This window comes from Aricia agestis, chromosome Z, assembly GCF_905147365.1.
Source record: "Aricia agestis chromosome Z, ilAriAges1.1, whole genome shotgun sequence".
Classification (NCBI taxonomy): domain Eukaryota; kingdom Metazoa; phylum Arthropoda; class Insecta; order Lepidoptera; family Lycaenidae; genus Aricia; species Aricia agestis.
Window position 1 is genome coordinate 35821939 of NC_056428.1, and position 21733 is coordinate 35843671.

A 21733-nucleotide genomic window follows, 5' to 3' on the forward strand; every position below is an offset into this window, starting at 1 on the left:
TATACTAACTACCTTTTCTCGAAGTGTTTCGTCGTTACAGAACTTATAGTTAAAGTAAGGTGGTGCAACTCACCCTTAGATGTGCCGCGCGCGAAGGGTTCCGTACCGATAGAGGAAAAATGTGTGTTTTTGTATAGGAATCTCTTAAATTTTCATTTTTTTAAATATTATAATTAAATATTAAAGAACACATATAATAAAAGGCTTTGTGAAAAATTCAAGTACCTACCTGCAGCCATTATTGATATAAAGCAAAAAAGGCCGAAAAATTCACGTTTGTTGTATGAGAGCCCCCCTTTTAAATATTTATTTTATTTTATTTTTAGTATTTGTTGTTATAGCAGCAACAGATATACATAATCTGTGAAAATTTCAACTCTCTAGCTATTACCGTTCTTGAGTTACAGCCTGGAGGCAGACAGACACACGGGCAGACGGACAGACAACGACGTTTTTACCCTTTGGGTACGAAACCCTAAAAAAGATATGAGCGTTCAAAAACCAAAAAAAAAGGCCAGATTTTCCGCTGTGTTCAAACATCTAGAAAATAAATTTGGCTATATTATAAAAAAAAATATATATTTCCACAGCCGAATATAGGCAGCGGAGCGGATACAGCGAAGGGGAGGCTTGTGGTTAGGGAGACAGCAATAGATTTTACAATTAATACTTGTTTTTCATTTCTCTAGCCCTTGGTGCATCCTCTTACGTTATTTATCACAAAAGACTCTTTGCATGTTTATAATAATTATTTCTACTTAAATAAATATGGGAATAAGCCTGGCCTTCATGTTTGTGTAATTTGTATTTGATCTTGTGTTTAGCCGTAAGTTTTCCGAATTTAATAAAATAAAATAAAATAAAATAAAATAAAAACCAAAAAATACTTTGATATCCAATAGTTTGCCAAAAAGAAATACTTGACACCAATATTTAAGATAATATACAGGGTGTAACAAAACTATGTAATTATACTTTAGGATGTGTACGTGTTCCTTATAGTGAGTTTACTGTGAAAATAGCAGCGCTTTTTTTTCACTTTTGTATGGGCAAGCGCCCCAGTGTAACGAGTTTCTCCATACAAAAGTGAAAAAAATTGCTCTTTCAGCGCTGCTTCTATCACAGTGAACTCTATGTAAGGAACACATACATATCCTAAAGTATTATCTATGTGATATAATAATAATTTATGTACAAAATGTATAATAATAGTCTAAAATTACAATAGAACAATCAGAGAAATTAATTTCTAGGCAAATAGCGGACCCAAGTAATTTGGTCGCGTTCAAAGTTCAACCCAACCGACAGTCCCAATTAACATTGAATTGACATGATCCGACTACATGACGTTGGTCTGTCATCTACCTAGGAATCAATTTCCTCGATGGTACATACTAGCTATTTTAGTCACGACTGTAGTACAAATTGTAATCGAACACCAATTAAGAGCGCACCTAACTCAAAAAATCAAACATCGTCCTTCTCTCTTCACACTCACGCCCGTCTTTCATATGCCAGATGAAAAAGGATGGCGCGAAATCTTCGCCAAGTTAGTTTTACTTGAATAAAAGACGAACATTATAATGATTATGAAAAAAGTGTTTTGAGCAAATTAAGGTATTAAAAAATATTTAAGAAAAGGCAGCAAACTTCGAAGATCCAAGCAAAAATGTGTCTAAAACAAGGTTTTTTGTAAAAAAGAAATTATCGAACATTTTTTCAGTAATCGACAATCGTGTTTTCGTCGTGAGCATTTAATCTTCAAGAACTGACGTTACTTGTGTCAAAAAAACAGTTTTCTAGACCTTACAGATTTTGAATCTAGGTTTAAGTATGTAGTCAAGTTAGGGTCAGGTGCGCTCTTAATATAGTAAATGATCACCAAGCTTGACAGCTTCACCAAAATTTAAAATGCCTGACAAGTGACAAGATGGTGCATGTTTCTTTTAATGGCTGTTAGTTATAAATAACCATAATAAATGCTGGTGTCAAGTATTAAATGGCGAGGAAAAAAAATTTCGTATGACGTTTCTCTCACGGTGAAATTGACTACGTGACAAAACTCTAGACACTCTTGTGATCCCCCCCTCCCCCCCTCTTGTGATCGAGCGTAGTATTTGAAGTAAACCCCCCCTACAATATTGTAGCTTAGGGTATGTTCCCTAAGCTACAATATTGTAAGCTACATTAGGTATTCGATATTTAGGTACTATGTTGCATACAGAGACAGAGGATCCTTTAACATCTACAAGCTATAATGCATTCATCATAGTCTGTATGATGAATACATTATAGCAGGGGTTCCCAAACTGTGCGCAGCGGCGCACCGCGGCGCCCTGGTGCGTCGTGGGAAGGCAAAAGGGGCGCCGTCAGTCGATCCTCCATCATAATCCATCCATAACCACAAATATTATAAAATTAAATTAAAATATTATGAATTAAACAAAGCAGGCAAATGATAAATATTTGTTTATATGTATTATTTACTTGCTTAACCTAGTTAGGTTATACTAGTTAGTTAACTATAATCATTAAAAGTGTATTATGTATCTTTTTATAATAGCTAGGTAGAGAAGGGCGCTGTGACAAAATATTGACTTGTAAGTGTGCCATAAGCTGAAAAAGATTGGGAACCCCTGCATTATAGCTTTAATGAGCTTAGCTGATAATTCCATGAATCGTATTAGTGGTATCGTAATACCAACACTAGAGGTGCTATAACTTGTACCTAGTAGAATTAAGTTATGTAGAAGGTATAATATAATATTATGTAGTTACTTAAATACTTTGGTTGGGTTGCACCAACTAACTTTAACTATAACTGTAACTTTAACTATAACTACAGTGGAAAATTTCAATTCTTTGGTTAAAGTAAAATATGGCGTCCAAGGACGCCATATTTAACCTCCGCTCATACGTATAACTGAAATTTTTTCCTGTCGATTTTTACAGATAATTCAATTTTTGATACCCTCAATCCCGTTACCTGTAGCTTCAATAAAAAAAATAAACGCAACAGACATCACTGTTTAACTGGAAACTAAATGTATAAAAAACTAAAGATAAAAACCACGTCTTGATGCAAACCGATATATTCTCGTAATAATTCACAATTTTTCTGACAACATCAAAATATCTTACAAAGTCAAATATAGATTTTTAAACATAACCAGCCAGAGTTATACATAGCCCCCCCCAAAGACGACAGTCTTTAACTATAATATAAGAAAAGGATAGCACTCTAAGATAAATAGCAACTAAAGATAATATACTCTTAACAATAAACTTAACATAACATTTCCCACAAGTGAAAATGATGACATAAATATTAACATATAGTAATTAAGTGGACTGTATCTCAATCAAAATATGGTCGCTTGCTTCTTATCATACGAGTGATAGTTTGGAAAAAAAGTATCATATTATTATAAGTTTAACAACATAATATACATTAACAAGACTTATAACAGTAGCATAACAATAAATAAAATTAACTTTAAACATATTGAAATTACAAAAAAAATAAAACAATTAGACTCACAATCAGACATAGTACAACCAATTACTAGTTATCATATCTATACTAATATTATAATTCTGCAGAGTTTGTTATAATATATAGGTTTATATATAGTGAGAACAAAATTTATTATAATATTTCAATGAAATAATTTATATTATTCAACAGTTGGTAATACACAAATTTTTGATACCGATCGCTTTAAACACACGTATCCTTACATTTTACTGTTCCCATCCGCGTAACCTTGTCCAACCCGGTATGTTTCTTAACGATGTCCCATTATCACTATACAAGTCACTGCAATGCCCTCTTCTAGCAACAAACCTCCTAAAAGCCATCAAACAAACCTTTAGATGACAAGTCACTAGCCGCTTCAAGATGGACAGCCCTGGTAGACATACATACAAAAAGACAAATATATACCCCTTAGTTCCTCGACTTCCGTTGTCCGTCGTTGAATTAGTCCAACGTGGTAGCCGATACTCCGCAAGCCTTTCTTGATCATAACGATAGATAAATCATTCTTCGAGAAGCTCTTTCGGTAAGTACTCATCCCAACCAATACCTGATATCCACAGTTTCTGAATAAACATTTTTGCTCTAATTATACTTGGTGCTATCCCTCCTAACGGATCATAATATAATCTAGCTATATCCGCGACAACATTTCTTTTAGTTATACATTGTCCATCCAGTGATCTCAATGGCAACTTTACTCCGTATTCATATTCGTCCTGCTGGCGATTCCAGGTAAGTCCTAGCATTTTATTAATCTCAGATTGTTCCTCTAGCTTAACGTTTTCTACATTCCTTTCCCTTACATTCTTCTGCATATACTCTCTTAATTCTTCACTGTTACTATTCCATTTTTGTAGCACGAACCCGCCTTCTTTCATTATACCATTCATTTCCTTGTATATTTGTTTAGCTTCATTTATATTTTGACAACCTGACATCAAAATATTATCATTCAAAATATTATCATCCATGTAAAGGTCATTAATTGTTACTCTTTCGGCCGCTAGTAGATATTTACCACCTTCGTCTGTTGCTAATAGCATCAATGTCTTAATAAATTCTGTATTTAAATAAGAATCTTCCTCTAAACAACGTTCCAATAAAACAAATCTTTTAAGTGCTATATTCCGCGGTTGGCTGTAAAGGCAATTCTGTATATTGTCAGTCTTAAAGGGTTTTTCAACAATGTACCGACCGTTCTCATCGCGACTTGTAGTAGCTGTAAATATATCTTCACGTCGTTGCTCCCCTTCGGATAAAATTGCTTTAGTAAGATTGGGTTCATTTTGTAATTCCCAAAAAGATTGAATAAGCTCATCAACGCAAACATGCATGCTAGTTGAAAAATCTCCTATTGATTGCTTTTTATTGCTCCCAGTTACTATCCAACCGAATATAGTATTTTGTAGGACTAAAGATCCTGAAGGGCCCTTGCATAAACCTTCCTTTAAAATTAATCCATAAACATCCGCTCCTAACAGAAGATCAACTTTATTAGGTATGTAAAATTCCGGATCAGCCATATTGACATTATTCAGAACCGGCCATGGTTCAATTATTACTTTCCTAGGTGGCAATAAGCCTGTTAATTTGTCTAAGACAAACGCTTCGACTTTGACTGTACTATCAGCTGAATAAAGATTAAGCTCGGTTTTCGACTTCACTATAACAGATGGAACGCCTCCTACTCCTGATATGTTTTCTTTAACCACTGATCTCTTCAAGCTAAGTAATTGAACAGCTGCCTCTGACACAAATGATATATGTGATGCTGGATCAATCAGAGCCCGTAGTTGTAAAATCCTTCCTGTCTTGGACTTCACATTAACGATCGCCGTAGCTAATAATGAATAGTAACCTACGTTATTTTGAGATAAAAAACTATTTGTTGAATGCTCCTCCCTATCATTTAACAGTTGCGATGCAATATTCGTGTTCGGACTATTACTATTACCTGATAGATTCATACGATCATCGTTAATAAAATGCAAGAGTGAATGGTGCTGCTTATTGCAAAATCGACATCGATTTGAACTCAGACATCTTTTTGCAATATGATTATTGGCTAAACAGTTAAAGCACAATTTATTGTCTTGGACAAAGTTACGCTTGTGAGCGATTGACAACCTTACGAATTCTTGACAGCTACTTATTTTGTGATCATTTTGTTTACAAAAGCAACAAGGAATCTTGTAGGAGTGTAAGGAGTGTACTACTTCACCAGGCCTAATTTTACTATTATTTATTTGAAATTGCGGTACATAATTTGGCATATTTGTTTCTAGATATTCAAGTGCGTGGAATCTATTTAACAAAAAATCTTTGAATTGGTCTAAAGTAGCTAATCTATTAAATTTGGTAAACTCACTTACCCGTGCCTCCCACAGTTTCCTTGACTCCCTATCGAGTTTCATACTTACTACGTATATAACAATTATGTCCCACGTGCTTGTATCAATACCTAAATTTGTGAGACAGTGCAACATGCTAGTAATATTATCTAATAATTGTTTAACAGCCATAGCTGACTCTGTTGGAAGGTCCTGTTGATTAAAAAAATCTCTAAGTATACAATTGGCTAAGAAATGTTTATTGTTATACCTCCCTTCTAACAAAGTCCAGCACTGGTCGTAATTATCATTAGTAATAGGTAAATGAACTATAAGTTGCGCAGCTTCTCCGATGAGATGGGCCTTCAGGTACTGCAGCTTTTGAACTTTGTCTATTGCCATGTTGTTGTGGATCAGTGATATAAACAAATCCCGGAAGCTGAGCCATTCAGTATAGACACCTGAAAAAATTGGTATACTAATCTGTGGCAACTTTACAAACGAATTTGCCTGTTTAGAATTTCCAGCACAGTCTTCTTCCATGGTTTTATCGCTATATACTGTCGCAAATTCCTGTAATTGGTGTTGTAATTCCGATTTGAACTCCAAAAAAAATTCTTCCATCTCGGAGTAAGTATCGTCCGAAAAATATGCCAATATCTGTTCCTTGCCGCGTACTGATATAATTTGTAAATGATTATCATTAAATTTTTGCCATTTTGTCTCTAGAGCTTGCACTCTTGTTTCTACATACGCTTTTGTAATCCTTTCCTTGGAACATTTTTTGAAGTTTATTTTCAATTTTAAAAGTTGCCCTTTCAGTTCTTCCTGAATGCTTAATAATGTATCCATAGGTACTGATAATATTTCTATCCGGCTCTAATCCGACCAAATGTTTAACTGGAAACTAAATGTATAAAAAACTAAAGATAAAAACCACGTCTTGATGCAAACCGATATATTCTCGTAATAATTCACAATTTTTCTGACAACATCAAAATATCTTACAAAGTCAAATATAGATTTTTAAACATAACCAGCCAGAGTTATACAATCACAGTTAAGAGGAGTCCACACCGCCCTTTTTTCCATACAAACGCTGTCCCCTGTTTCCTCCCTGGATAATGCTAGTAAAGTTATAATTTTTTTTTTAATATCTACGGCCACTAATACAATGTCCCTATGTTTTTCTTTTTTTCATAATTTAATTATTAAATAAGATATGAACGTTCAAAAACCCCAAAAAAAATGGCCAGATTTTCCGCTGTATTCAAACGTCCAGAAAACAGATTTGGCTAGATTATAGAAAAAAGCAAAACATAGGAACACAGCTCAAACCTTTCTTTAATCTTTAGTGAAAAAAGTACTTAAATCGGCTAAGTTTTGGAGAAGGAACCAGGGGACAACGAATCGTTGATTTTTTGCAGTTGTCTCTATCGTTTTCTGCGGTATAGGCTCGAGGTAAGGGAGACAGCTATAGATATTACACGTACTTTTTTTTCATTTCTCTAGCCCCTGGTGTATCCTCTTCCCGTCGCGGGACCCGTCGCGGAGACCCGACTTACGCAGTGTCTCCAGTTTAATTTTAACATTGTGCACGTACAGTCGTATCGATGGAGAACTTAATATATTATTACTTAGCAAAACGACGACTAGCAAAAAAAAAAGACAACCTGTGAGCTCTTTCGTTGAATCTAGGTTGCTATGCGGGGAATTTGTTGTAAAGTTTAGTCAATGGAGAATGTTACCTATATGTCAAAAATAAAGAATATTATATAGTGAAAGAATTACTTGGATACGTTAATTAATTTCCAATTTATAAGCAAAATAAGTTGTAACGTTGTAACTGTACGACGCGGGCGCCCGGTTACGCTGTGACGTCATATCACAACTGCGCCGCGCGGGCCCCATACAATAAACGTGATTTTTTGGCTTTTTTTGCTCTTTATCAATAATGGCAACAGGTAGGCATTGAAATTTTCACCAAGATTATATGTGTACTTAATTAATTAATAATAATATTATAATGAAATAAAAAACTAAGGGGGGCTCCCATACAAAAATCACAATTTTTGGCATATTTTTGCTATGTAGCGATACTGAACACTTCGTGCGCGAGTCCGACTCGCACTTGGCCGATTATTTATTTGCATTTTTTTAACCGACTTCCATAAAGGAGGAGGAGGTTATATGTTCGTCTGTTTATATATTTTATACGTCCAACGATCACTTCGCCGATTGTGGACCGATTTTCAAGATTTTTTCGCTATTGTATCGGGTTTAACGCGAATTTGGTACTATGTTCATAAAAAAGGTGACTTCATGATGGGATCCATAAGTAATTGAGGGAATTCCTCGCTATCTTTACTAAAACCGCATATTTATCTGGCTGATATTGTGATTTCGATTCATAATCTGAAGTATTTCAAATGGAAACTTATAGTGATTTTGGATAAATAATGAAGTATTCCAAGTAAATCTTATCAAAAAGTAAGATTTTGCACCAAGATTTATTATACCATGGTCCGAAGGCGGTGAACAGAACTCCAACCTCCTTGAAGATACATGTTTGGGGGTTTCGGTGTTGTTTTAAGAACTGAAAGCATAATATGCTACTAAGCGCGTGCCGCCCGTAGGCGTAACACATAGCGTCATTAACTGAACTAGCCCGCGCGTGCTTCTTTCGGCGCGCCCCGCGCCTGCCCCCGCAACGGGAACCGTCGCGCGGGGAGACGGGCTCCGTTGCGCGGGCGCGGGGCCCGCCTGCCCGCGACGGTTTGCCGCGCGGCTTCCCGCGACAGGTCACTTTTGTATGAAACCGCGCGGGTGCCCGCTTAACGCAGTTTATGCCCTAACATTCCTGCATCGCGCTATCGAAATTTCGGAGAACGGCAAGATATAATCAACGTCTGAAATGACGTCAGTGGGCTTCGGCCTGACCGAATATGCTATCTCGCTCGGTCGGAAGATCTTCCTTTTCGGCCGCCACGAACAACGTTAAATTGGTGACCACCGACAAGAACACGCATCCTTCTGGACATTAATCATCGTCAACACTCCCCGCCCATCCGCACCACGTCAGCAGACATCAAGCATAACCGGGTCGCCTCGACCATAAGCAGCGTTAGGCTTCCGCGCCGGTCGAACCCGTGTCTGGCTTGAACGGGGCAGCCATAGGCTACAACGACCGGTCAGCAAGCAGAGCACGGGGTCTCCCTTTCCTGGTCATTGCACGCGTAGCTTCGGCCCACACCTGACAACACAAGCGCATCGAAGAATACCACAGGTCTTCGGGGGGGAGTGATGTGGCGGTACCCACAATTCGCCTAACATTCCTGCATCGCGCTATCGAAGTTTCGGAGAACGGCAAGATATATACAACGTCTGAAATGACGTCAGTGGGCTTCGGCCTGACCGAATATGATATCTCGCTCGGTCGGAAGATCTTCCTTTTCGGCCGCCACGAACAACGTTAAAAACTATAACCATAACCTTAACTTTAACAACGCCTCTGGTGCAACCTAACCTAAATTCAATTGCTAGATGTTGCCCGCAACTTCTTAGCGCAGAAATTCGTTAATCGCGCCGGAATCGTACATTTTGCCGCGGCAAAATGTACGATACATTTTGCCGCGATAAAATCTCGTATCTCCATACTGAATTTCACCAAAACCAGATAGGCGGTTAAAGCGTGAATAGACAGACAGACAGACACGCTATCACATTAGTAAGGAGTAAGTATTTGGCACCAAAAAAGTTTAATAACTTTTCGAAAACGAAATACAGCGCCATCTGTCTTTCGCATCGTGAACCACGCGAACTTGTAAGCCTTATTATAGATGGCGCGCTGTATAACAGGAAAGTTTATCTTCGAGTTGAGCGGGCTTAAAGCCTTTGCCTCAAATAACCTTAGGATGAAAGACGAGAATATTTTATAGAGATGGACAATTCCGAATGAAATGAGTATTATAATATTGTTTATATTATGTTGTAACATCTTTTTATGACACTTGATAACTAAAGGTCGCCCAGTGGTCGAAATTCGATCATAAGTTATTTAAACTTGAAACTATTATTATAAGTTTAAACATTATCTAGTTTTTTCTGAAGCGGCCAATGCTTCCCACGTCCATATCAAGAAACAAAAGTACTTACCTATCACAATTTAATATCCCCATCGTGTAGTTGTGTTTTAAAATTTCGTGTAAAGGAGCTTTAAAAAAATATAATCTTTTCTCAATTTGATTAATGACTTCAACCATAAACAAAAGAGTATAATTCGTATGTATTAGGCTTGTCATTCAAAAAGATGGTAGTGTGCACATTGTAGCGTGTGTAATGCCTAATGTTTTATACTTATTTTGTTAAATAAAATCGGCCAAGTGCGAGTCAGACTCACGCACGAGGGGTTCCGTACCGTTATAGAGAAAAAATAGACCAAAAGTTGTGTTTTGTATGGGAGCCCCCCTTAAATTTAAATTATATTTTAATTTTATTAATAATTATTAAAGTTCACATATAATTAAGGATTCTGTGAAAATTTCAACTGCCTGCCTGTTGTCATTATTGATTTCGAGCAAAAAATGCCAAAAAATCACGCTCGTTGTATGGGAGCCCCCCATAAATATTAATTATATTTTGTTTTTAGTATTTGTTGTTATAGCGGCAACATTATTACACAATCTGTGAAAATTTCAGAACTCTAGCTATAACGGTTCTTGAGATACAGCCTGGAGACAGACAGACGGACAGACAACGAAGTCTTAGTAATAGGGTTTTTTTTTACCCTTTAGGTACGGAACCCTAAAAAATGTATGATAAAAAATAATACCTATTAGCTCGATGCACTCCTTCACCATATAAACTATATATTAAGACCCAATTTCACCAACCTCTGTTTGTTAAATCCTAACAAGGCATTACTTAAGAGGAGTCCACACCGCCTTTTTTTCCATAAAAACGTTGTCCCCTGTTTCCCCCCTGGATAATGGTAGTAAAGTTATAATTTTTTTCCTGAATATCTACGGCCATTAATACAATGTCCCTATGTTTTCTTTTTTTTTTTCATAATTTAATTATTAAATAAGATGTGAACGTTCAAAAACCCAAAAAAATGGCCAGATTTTCCGCTGTGTTCAAACGTCCAGAAAACAGATTTGGCTAGATTATACAAAAAAAAGCAAAACATAGAAACACAGCTCAAGCTTTTCTTTAATCTTTATTGAAAAAAGTACTTAAATTGGTTAAGTTTTGGAGAAGGAATCAGGGGACAACGAATCGTTGATTTTCTGGATTTTCTGCAGTTGTCTCTATCGCGTTCTGCGGTATAGGCTTGAGGTAAGGGAGACAGCTATAGATATTACACGTACTTTTTATTCATTTCTCTAGCCCCTGGTGTATCCTCTTAACGGTCCTTTGAAAATTAAACAGACTTAAAATACTTATGTCCCACAGTAAAAATGTAACAGCGGATTAGTAAATGCAATGTTAAGTGAACAACGAGTGAACAACTATCAATTCGTTCATTCTTGTTATAAGGCGACGAAATTGCAATGTAAAAGAATAATACGACATGTTTGCTGCAATGTGTCACTTTCTTCCATAGTAGTATAATAGTAGGTAATGCGACCAAATTAAAATATCACTGAACGCATACATTTGTTACGCTATAATAGTTCTTCTTAATTTACCAGGTTAATAATTATCATCTGTCAAAGCAAAAAAACATGAATCATAATACAAACTTTTATTTACATATTTCGGTTTGATAATTTTGATACAAGTTAGTATATTTGCAATGTCAAGGAAAATCCGAAGGCTGAATTTTTGGCAAAGTGAAAATAAATAATTATTCATAACTATGAAAATAATTAATAATAAGGACGTAGCGGAAACATGGCGGAAAGACTCAAAAGTCAAAACAGATTCTTTTATTGATATTGCATATTATTGTCTTTGAAAGTTGTTACTTTGACTCATATAACAGCCTGTTAAATATTTAACGAACCTCCATAGCAGGAATTAAATTTAACGCCGTGTTAAGTGATATAACAACGCCTCTGGTGCAACCCACTCTAAGCCTCTATCCCATTTACTAATTAAATATTTACACAACGAATAACCTATACAAAGTCTGCTTGTCGTTGTCTGACATGTTGGAAAGGTCACACGACAGACATAGACAAAGGAAATACTTTGAAAAGTCATACGTTAGTAAGGTGGTAGAAGAATAAAAACTTTGAATAATCTATATATATAAAAATCAATTGCTGTTCGTTAGTCTCGCTAAAACTCGAGAACGGCTGAACGGATTTATCTTATCTTGGTCTTGAATTATTCGTGGAGGTCTAGGGAAGGTTTAAAAGGTGAGAAAAATTCGAATAATTGCCGGGAAAATCCTCAAAACAGCATTTTTCTATTTCCCATACAAACGTTTTCTAAATAAAATGGAGAGTCAATTTGTAATTTATTACCGCTGCATAAAGTTCAAATTCGCGTGCGCGTTGGAGGACCTAATATCGCGTTCTGAAACTCAACAAAAGTGAAAGTGAATCGCGAACGCGACAAAATTGCATAGTCTCAAAATACATAGTACATAAATAAACACAATTTTAGCTAACTTCAGTTGTTACTCTGTCCGATTATTTTTTTATTTTAGCTAACTTATTAAATAAATAACACATAGGCTACAATTTTAACCGACTTTCAAAATGGGGGAGGTGTTATGTTCGTTTTCTTATATTCAACGATTACTCCGCCGTTTGTTAACCGATTTTCAAAATTTTTCTTTTGGTATATAGGGTATCATCCCAATTTGGTATTATATTCAGAAAAGTGGTGATCTGATGAAGGATCCATAAGTAATCGAGGGAACTCCTCAAAACTTATAGGGAAACATATGGTGACTTCGGTTTCGTGAGAAGTATTCTAAGCATATGCTACCAACAAGTAAGATTTTGCACCGAGATATACCTGGTATACCGTGGTTCGGAAGGTGCTGAGAGAATTCCTGATTCTTTATAGATACAAGTTTGGGAGTTTCGGCGTTGTTTTAAGAACAGAAAGCATATGCTACTATGCAAATTCCATTCTTCATCATCATCATCATCATCATCACTACCATATTATACCATTTCATAGTCTTTTAGATCGAGACTCGAGTTTGTCAAGCGATAATTAAAAAAAATCTATATCTACCTAATATTATAAACCTGAAGAGTATGTTTGCTTGAACGCGTCAATCTCAGAAACTACAGGTCCGATTTGAAAACTTATCTCAGTGTTAGATAGATCATTTATCGAGTAAGACTCATCATTTATCGAGAAGGTTATATTATATTATTACTCTAAGACTAATACGACAGAAGAAACTCAGGAAAATGTGGGAAAAACGGGGGAAATATTTTTTATGGGAAAATGTACCAACGGATTCTGTAAAATTTCTAATTTACGCGGGCGAAGCCGCGCGGGACATCTAGTATTTGATATAATAATGTTTAAGCTACTTTATTATTTCAATTATGGATCAAACGAATCAATGGTACAAAGATATCCCAAAGATTCATACAGAATTTTGAAACGACCTTTTTGTATGAAATTTCGGACGACAAAAACACAAGACGAGGGTCACATAGCTCCAAGATAAACTTTAATTGAACCCCCAGTAATCAAATTCATACAGTTAAATCCTACGACCGAGATAAGTCTGAACTAATAAAACTTTAATCACGATAAATCGTAGTTGGATGATGAAAATGACTTTTTAAGGTTTCGCAGTTGAAGATAGCCTTAAGCTGTGCTTAGTTAAAGTAAGATAAGCCTTTATGAAACTATTGGAGAAGATCACGAATATAATTTTTGATTTGAATAAAATATAATGCGAACAACATTCCATTTGTTCGCATTATATTTTATTGAACATAATATTATAGCAATCAGAAATTCATTATATTGCTTGGATTGTAGGACAGTGTATTTATTTACGAAATACGAATAGTAAAAACTAAAGAACTTTATTATTCGTAGTTTCTAGATCAAAACTATAATTTCGGCTATAGACAGTGTTGCTATACATCGATTTTTTGAATTTGCCGCCATTTACTCGACACTAGCCATGGTTTTATAGCCAAGTGCCATAATAAAAATAAAAAAGAATCAAGAAACTAAATGTCAAAAGCGGATAAAAACGGTCGTCATGCTTGACCTACTGCCTGACTTATAGATTTTCAAAAGCGGAAGATATCGAGATACGAAAGAAACTTTTTCTCCAATGTTTTTCCGGTAAAACTGTCAAAATTTAGTTTCTTTCGTTTGTCTACTGACGGTGTGCTAGCTGCTATGCAGGAAAAAAAGCCTAGGCCTATAGACACTTGCATTATCAGAGTCTTCAAACTTACCAACAACCAGCTACAAATGCCCTTAACTATCAAGCCTTAAACGTCAATAGGAAAACGGATGAATATACGAGTAAGCGTTATTTCACACCACCAAATTCTCACGTTGGATATTTTCCACTAACTACTCAAATCTTACGGCTCTCAACTATTACGACTTACTTAAATTTAATGTACCATCGAGGAAGTTGATTCCTATGCAATTGACAGACCAACGTTATTTGGTCGAATATGTCAATTCAATGTTAATTGTGATCTGTCAGCTGGGTTTGACGTAACTACTTAGGTCCCCTATTTGCATAGGAATCAACTTCTCTGATAGTACCTACTTAATAATTTTACAAACTTCATACATAAAAGTTCACGAGCTTTTGTCCGCGGCTTCGCTCGCGTTAAGAAGAATTATTATATACAAACTTTCATCCCCTATTTGAACCCCTTGGGGTTGGAATTTATCAAAATCCTTTCTTAGCAGATGCCTACGTCATAACATTTACCCGCATGCCAAATTTCAGCCCGATTCGTCCAGTGGTTTGGGCTGTGCGTTGATAGATCTCTATGTCAATCAGTCAGTCACCTTTGAGTTTTATATATATATAGATTAAAATTAAAGCTAAGACGTCAAGTGCGGTCGTAAGACTGAATAATTACCAAGAGGCCTCTCGAGCGTCTTGCTCGGCGTCCTCACGACGGGCAGGGAGGACCTCTGCTTCCCTCCCCTCCGGAAGCCGGTGGAGGAGGTCTCCACCTCCGACATGACTCCAGGGTCATCGTCGAAGAGCAACGCGTTGTTTGGCTGCGGGTAGCGAGGCAGGGGCGGCTGCAAATAAAATGTGGCGGTTAGTATGAATGAATATGTCTGATGATAACGATGGTATCTATGTGACACCCTGGATAGTAACCTATCTACTGATTGTAATAAAACAAAGTTATAATACTTTAGGATTTGTATGTGTTCCTTGTATAGGGTTTATTGCGAAAGTGGCAGCGCTGAAAGGGTATTTATTTACTTTTGTATGGGAAAAGTCACAACGTTCGGGTGTTTCCCCGTAAAAATTACGAAAAAGAAACCTCTTTTAGCGGTGCTACTTTCACAGTGAATTCTATATTATGTGTACTCATACAAATCCTAATCAAAAAGTGTTATCACTTTGTATTGTTACACCATGTACAGGTATTCCGCGCGAGAGCTCCGAAGTGGGCAAACGCCTGACTAACACAGAATACCCACACTGCATACACTCTCCTGAAATAATAAATACCAAAGTTTGTTCGTCTGTCTATCTCCTTCGCGCTGAAATGGCTGGGCCTGTAGACAAGTGGCAAAGCGCTAACGCTAACGCTAGCGATAGCGCTACAAAATGTATGCGATTTGACATAAGTCATCGTTTCGCTAGGGAATACTAATGTCAAATCCATACATTTTGTAGCGCTAGCGTTAGCGTTAGCGTTTTGCCACTTGTCTACGGGGGCTGAACCGATGAAAAAAAAACAACGTACTTGCGAACGTCATCTAGTTTCTTACAATTTCTCGGAGCTCGTACACCTCTCTAATATTTGCATAAACTCCGAGGGTCTAGGAGTCAACTAGCACCTAGGACTCAGATCCGACTCATGCCTGATTTCTGAAATTTTTGACTGGAGTTTTTCTGTTTCAAACGATTTTATTGGCTGAGGTCTGCAGCTAATGTCAGCTTTCAAATAAAAAAAAAAACTAGATCAAAATCGATCCACACGTTTGACAGAAAGCCAGACAGACACGTCAAACTTATAACATCCCTCTTGGACCAAGAGCCCGCGAGGGCCAGACCTGCCTTCGTTTCGTATAGCTAAAAGTTTACCTGTTTGTAACATTTACAGAGGTAAGAACGACCAGCAACTATGGAATTTCAGTCGCGGTTACTTTGAGAGGTGTCCAGTTCTGAAGGTCTTTACGAAACGAAGGAAGGTCTGGCTCGCTCGAGCTCTTACTCTGTCTTTTTCGTCGGGGCCGGGGTTTAAAAAATCAAAAATCACACAAAACATCAGACTTAAGCTAACGTAATAATTACAAAATACAAAAATTGGAATATGATGTACCTAGTGCAAAAATACGCGCGAACTTAGGTGTCGAACCTGAGAAGATTACTCGTATTCAGGTCATGGCGAAATTATACATCGAAAGTTAACGTGTGCGAAGCGTGCGCGCCATTTTAAACTTTTAACAATCGAAAAGTTATCTAGTTAAGAGACTGCAGTATCAAAACACTATTAGTATACTTAATGTTAAATGTCACAACGTATGATGCGGAGTTGCACACTTACAGTTTTCTGCCAGTTTTAGCGTTAAAAAGTTAATTTTGTTAAGTTTATTTCACACAGGAATGCGATACGGCGCGGCGTGGCGGTTTTTTAACCCCCGACAAAAAAGAGGGGTGTTATAAGTTTGACGTGTCTGTCTGTCTGTCTGTCTGTGGCATCGTAGCATCCAAACGGGTGGACCGATTTTGATCTAGTTTTTTTTGTTTGAAAGCTGACTTAATTGAGAGTGTTCTTAGCTACAGTTCATCATCATCAGCCTGCTTCGTGCTAAAAAATCGCAGTTCATCTGGTTCGTGAAGGGCCGATTTGCAAGTTGCAGTCGTTTGGTGGGCTTTATTGCATTCTAGGTCGTGACATTCATGAAAATTTACACATTTATGGAAAGTTGATGGTGCTGCAGCATCACCTGGTAATCAATAGGATACCCAACTCCTCACCAACTTAGAGCAATGGTTACGTGTTTGGGCTCATTTTAATTGCGACAACTAGTAAGACGTAAATAACCTGGGTTCTATAGGAGCCGAGCTCCATATGAATCCAAAGTGGAGGTTTCATGTTTGGACTCATATTAACGCGTGACGGCCTCATCCAAAAAGACATTCCTAGATGGACTCAAACAATAACAGCATGGAAAGGACCCACAGGCACTAGAACGAGAGGGAGACCTATAACTCGATGGACTGACGACATACTAAAGATAGCTGGCGAAGGATGGATGGAGATAGTGAAAAATAGAGAAGCATGGAAAACTCTAGAGGAGGCCTTCACCTTCGAAGCGAGGGGTTCTTACTAACACAAACATTAATGCTCTTAACTGTTACTAACGAAATACTATGTAATTAGTGAGAAATAAAAGGCTTTTTTATTTTTTTATTTTATTTATTTATTTTATTCATTGGGATATAATATGATCCTGTTTTTTTTTTAGTATTTATTTCCAGGAAATTTGTACAATTATTGTTCTTATTATTTCTATATAGTATCAAAATTTCTGCCTCATTGGCGTGGAAATATTGTCTAATTATGTAACATTTATTATTATTATTTAATTATTATAACATTTAAAAGAAACAGTCCAAAACATTATTTAAACAATTTGATAGCTACGTCATAGACATAAATAAATAAAATAAAAAGTAAAAACAAATAACAAGACGAAATGGTAGTATAAGGAGGAAAGCTATACAGTATACAGGTCAACTTCAATTCAAATTACAGTCACACTTTTACATTTCAAAATACATAATAATGTCAGTCATAACTACAGTCTACACTCTACACATAGTGTGATAAAGGTATAAAATTGTTTATTAATTGATTAAAATGTAATATAAAATAAAATTAGAATGTCAGATAATTTTAATCGTCATACAGTAAGCGTTTTTGCTATTTAATGCTGATTTTTGTGTAGGTATATTTATTTTGTTTTTATTTCTTTTATTTCTGGTTTCTTTATTGTCTTTATTTTCAAAAAGAAAACCATGCTTCTTAACAAAAATACATGATTCTAGTATATACAAACAGGCTAGTGGAAGAATTTTAAATTGTTGAAAGAGCGTTTTACAATTAGTGAACTTGTCTACCCCTGCCATAGCTCGTTTACATTTTTTTTGTATTATAAATATCCTGTTCACATCCACCGAATTGCCCCATAGTATCAGACCATATCTTAGAGTTAAGGAGACATAACCATGGTAAGTTACCAATGTGGCTTCCTTAGAAACAATATTTTTTATTCTTTTAAGCGCAAATATAAATCTATTAAGTTTATTGCAGGTTTATTGTTGATAGGAATTATTTCTCGTAATCAACACAAGTTTAAAAAGCATGAAATAAAATAAAATTAAGAAATTAAAAAAAAACCCCGCCTAACAACTTTAAAAAGTAATGAAATAATATATTTTCCTGACTACCGACACACCGTGACAACAATTATGCACTAAAATATTACTTTACACTTAGGAATTATTTCAACTTAAAGTCAGTAAAATATATTATTTCATTACTTTTTAAAGTTGTTTGGCGGGGGTTTTTCTAAATTTCTTAATTTAATTTTATATTATAGGGATTCAAAATGGATATTTACGATTATAGTATAAGCCATGTTATATCTAAGCGGAATATTTTTCTTATAGGTATATATTTATTATCTTATATCTTTAAACGAGCAATTCTTGTATATGTTACCATCCAAACCCGATTTCAGGACAAACCAGTTTTGCCTAGGCTCAACTAGTTCTTCCTATACGCGATAGTATTAACTAGTATTGCCTAGCCTAAACTAATTTGTCCTAAGCCCGATAGGACATACCAGTTTAGGCTAGGCCAAACTAGTTGATCCTAATATCAATACGCACACTCTAGGATAAACTGGTATGGCCTAGTCTAAATAGTAAAAAAATTGGTCTTGCCAGTCTGTGGCCCGAACTCAAAATTTTGCACGGAAAACCCAGGCACAGTCAAAGCAGGGCTCTGTTGAACGTGCCAATCAAGATTTTTAAGACTAAAATTAGCCCAATCCGTTCAGCCGTTTTCGAGTTTTAGCGTTACTAACACAATTGAAAATCCATTTTTATATAATATATAGATTTACATGAGAGTACTGGTTAGATTAGTGTGAAAGCCCAAGAAAAACTAAAATGGCTGCCATTTTACAACCGTGAGAGAGAGAAAAAATTTTGAGAGCCAATTTGTCGATAAAATATGCCATAGATAATGTCATGACACTAAAGGATCGGACACCGGTGTCCGGAAACATCCTACTAGTCCTACTTCCTACTAATATTATAAAGGCCAAAGTTTGTTTGGATGTATAGATGTATGGATGTGTGGATGTGTGGATGTATGGATGTTTGTTACTCTTTCACGCAAAAACTACTTAACGGATTTTAATGAAACTTTACAATAATATAGCTTATACATCAGAATAACACAAAGGCTACAATTTTAACCGATTTTCAAAATGGGGAGATGTTATGTTCGTTTTCTTATGTTCAACGATTACTCCGCCGTTTGTTAACCGATTTTCAAAATTTTTCTTTTGGTATGTAGGATATCATCCCAATTTGGTATTATATTCACAAAAGTGGTGATCTGATGAAGGATCCATAAGTAATCCAGGGAACTCCTCAAAATTTATGGGGAAACATGTGGTGACTTCGGTTTCGTGAGAAGTATTCTAAGCATATGCTACAAACAAGTAAGATTTTGCACCGAGGTATACCTGGTATACCGTGGTTCGGAAGGTGCTGAGAGAACTCCTGATTCTTTATAGATACAAGTTTGGAAGTTTCGGCGTTGTTTTAAGAACGGAAAGCATATTATGCTACTATGCAAATTACATTCATTATCATCATCATCACTACCATAATATTATACCATGCATCGTCCCATGATTATGAGCCTTTTCATAGTCTTTTAGATCGAGACTCGAGTTTTTCAAGCGATAATTTAAAAAAATCTATACTTAATATTATAAACCTGAAGAGTATGTCTGCTTGAATGCGCTAATCTCAGGAACTACAGGTCCGATTTAAAAACTTATTTCAGTGTTAGATATCTCATTTATCGAGTAAGGCTATAGGCTATATTATATTATATTATCACGCTAAGACTAATACGACCGAAGAAACTCATTATATGACATTAAAAAAAAAGATGAGAACAGTATTCCATATGAGGCCGAACCTGCGCCTTGTAGAGTTGTAGGCGCTGGTCGAATCGGCTGAAATACTGTCTCTGTAAAGAAAAAGTCTAATATCTTTTACTATTTACAACATAATATGCGAATTTACCCTTAGTTGTTTTGTTTATTTACAACCCGATTGTTTTGTCTATATTCTACAATGTTTTACAAAGCTTGTAAACACCTAACCTTTGTTGTTTTAATGCTCCCTTTGTTCTGGGAAAATTACCAGTTTCCATGCTATTTACGAAGTTCAAGCGTAACTAAACACCTTTCAGTTTTGCAGTAGAAAACACGCAGGTGTTTTTCATCTATTTATCAAAAAATTATAAATACATTTGGAACGTTATGTTTTATAGTAGTTATGTTTTATATATAATATTGAAAGAACCGCGTTTTTTACTACATGCATAATATGAATCTATATATACGCTACATACACCAAAACAACATTTTTTACAATTTTTGTCTGCATGTCTGTCTGTCTGTTTGTTCCGGCTAATCTCTGAAACGGCTGTAGCTATTTTGCCGGGACTTTTTTTGGTAGATAGCAGATGTAGTATGGTGTGACTTAGGCTACTTTTTAACCGACTTCCAAAAAGGAGCAGGTTATATTTTCCTTTTTTCATATTTGTTAGCGGACTATCCATCTTTGTTACTATACTATGTTGACGCCAGCGTTGCCAGATTTTTTTTGTACTAAGTCGGGACTTTTTCAGTCAAATGCGGGACAAAGTAAAAAAAGATATATAAAATCAAAAGATTTTTGATATTTTATCTTTTATCTTTTTTATTTGCGTTAAAATAACGTTTACGTGATAATAAATAGCTAAAGTAGCCAAAGAAAATCCACCCCTCGCAGCCCCCTCACTCTTATCTTCATTACGCACCTTTCTTTCTCAGCACGCTGCACGGTGGCTGCACGTTCGGGCTTTCCCCGAAAAGCGGGACTGGGCCTGTCCCGCGCGGGACATTTAATTTTCATGAAAAAATCGGGACGTCCCGCCAAAATCGGGACGTCTGGCAACGCTGGTTGACACGGACGAAATCGCGGGCAACAGTTAGTGTAGCCTATTATTGTCCAGTTTCTGAGGTTCTTTGATAGAAGATTATTAATCTTTTATTATCACTTTGAGGTAATAGGGAACATGCTAATATCATATTTATGATGTTATTAAAATGTTACAAAAATATAAAAGAAGGGTCACTGCAAGGTTTATCTTGTAATACTTATATAAAATTCTCGCGTCACAATGTAAGTAATTACTTACCGTACTCCTCCGAAACGGCTTAACTGATTTTTACCAAATTGTATATTCACTAGGTCTGAGAATCGGCTACTGGCTACTTTTTATATTGATAAGTGCATTTGTTGAATAAATAATGGTAAATTATTACAACTTGAGACTGACGGCGACCCGTAGCGGCGACCATTGTTTGTGCGACGGGATAGCGATGGACGTTGCCATGGTGACATACTTAA

At 36.1% G+C, this 21733-nt stretch overlaps 1 protein-coding gene across 10 annotated transcripts in view; it reads right to left on the reverse strand.

Moving 5' to 3' along the window:
* The window catches only part of LOC121738622 (coiled-coil domain-containing protein AGAP005037), a 213717-nt gene that overhangs the window by 100883 nt on the left and 91101 nt on the right, over positions 1-21733 (reverse strand). For all 10 annotated transcript variants that reach the window (XM_042130799.1, XM_042130803.1, XM_042130806.1 and 7 more), the window contains one exon: positions 14916-15084. In XM_042130799.1, coding sequence (XP_041986733.1) covers positions 14916-15084 — 169 coding nt within the window. The remainder of the gene's footprint in view (positions 1-14915; positions 15085-21733) is intronic.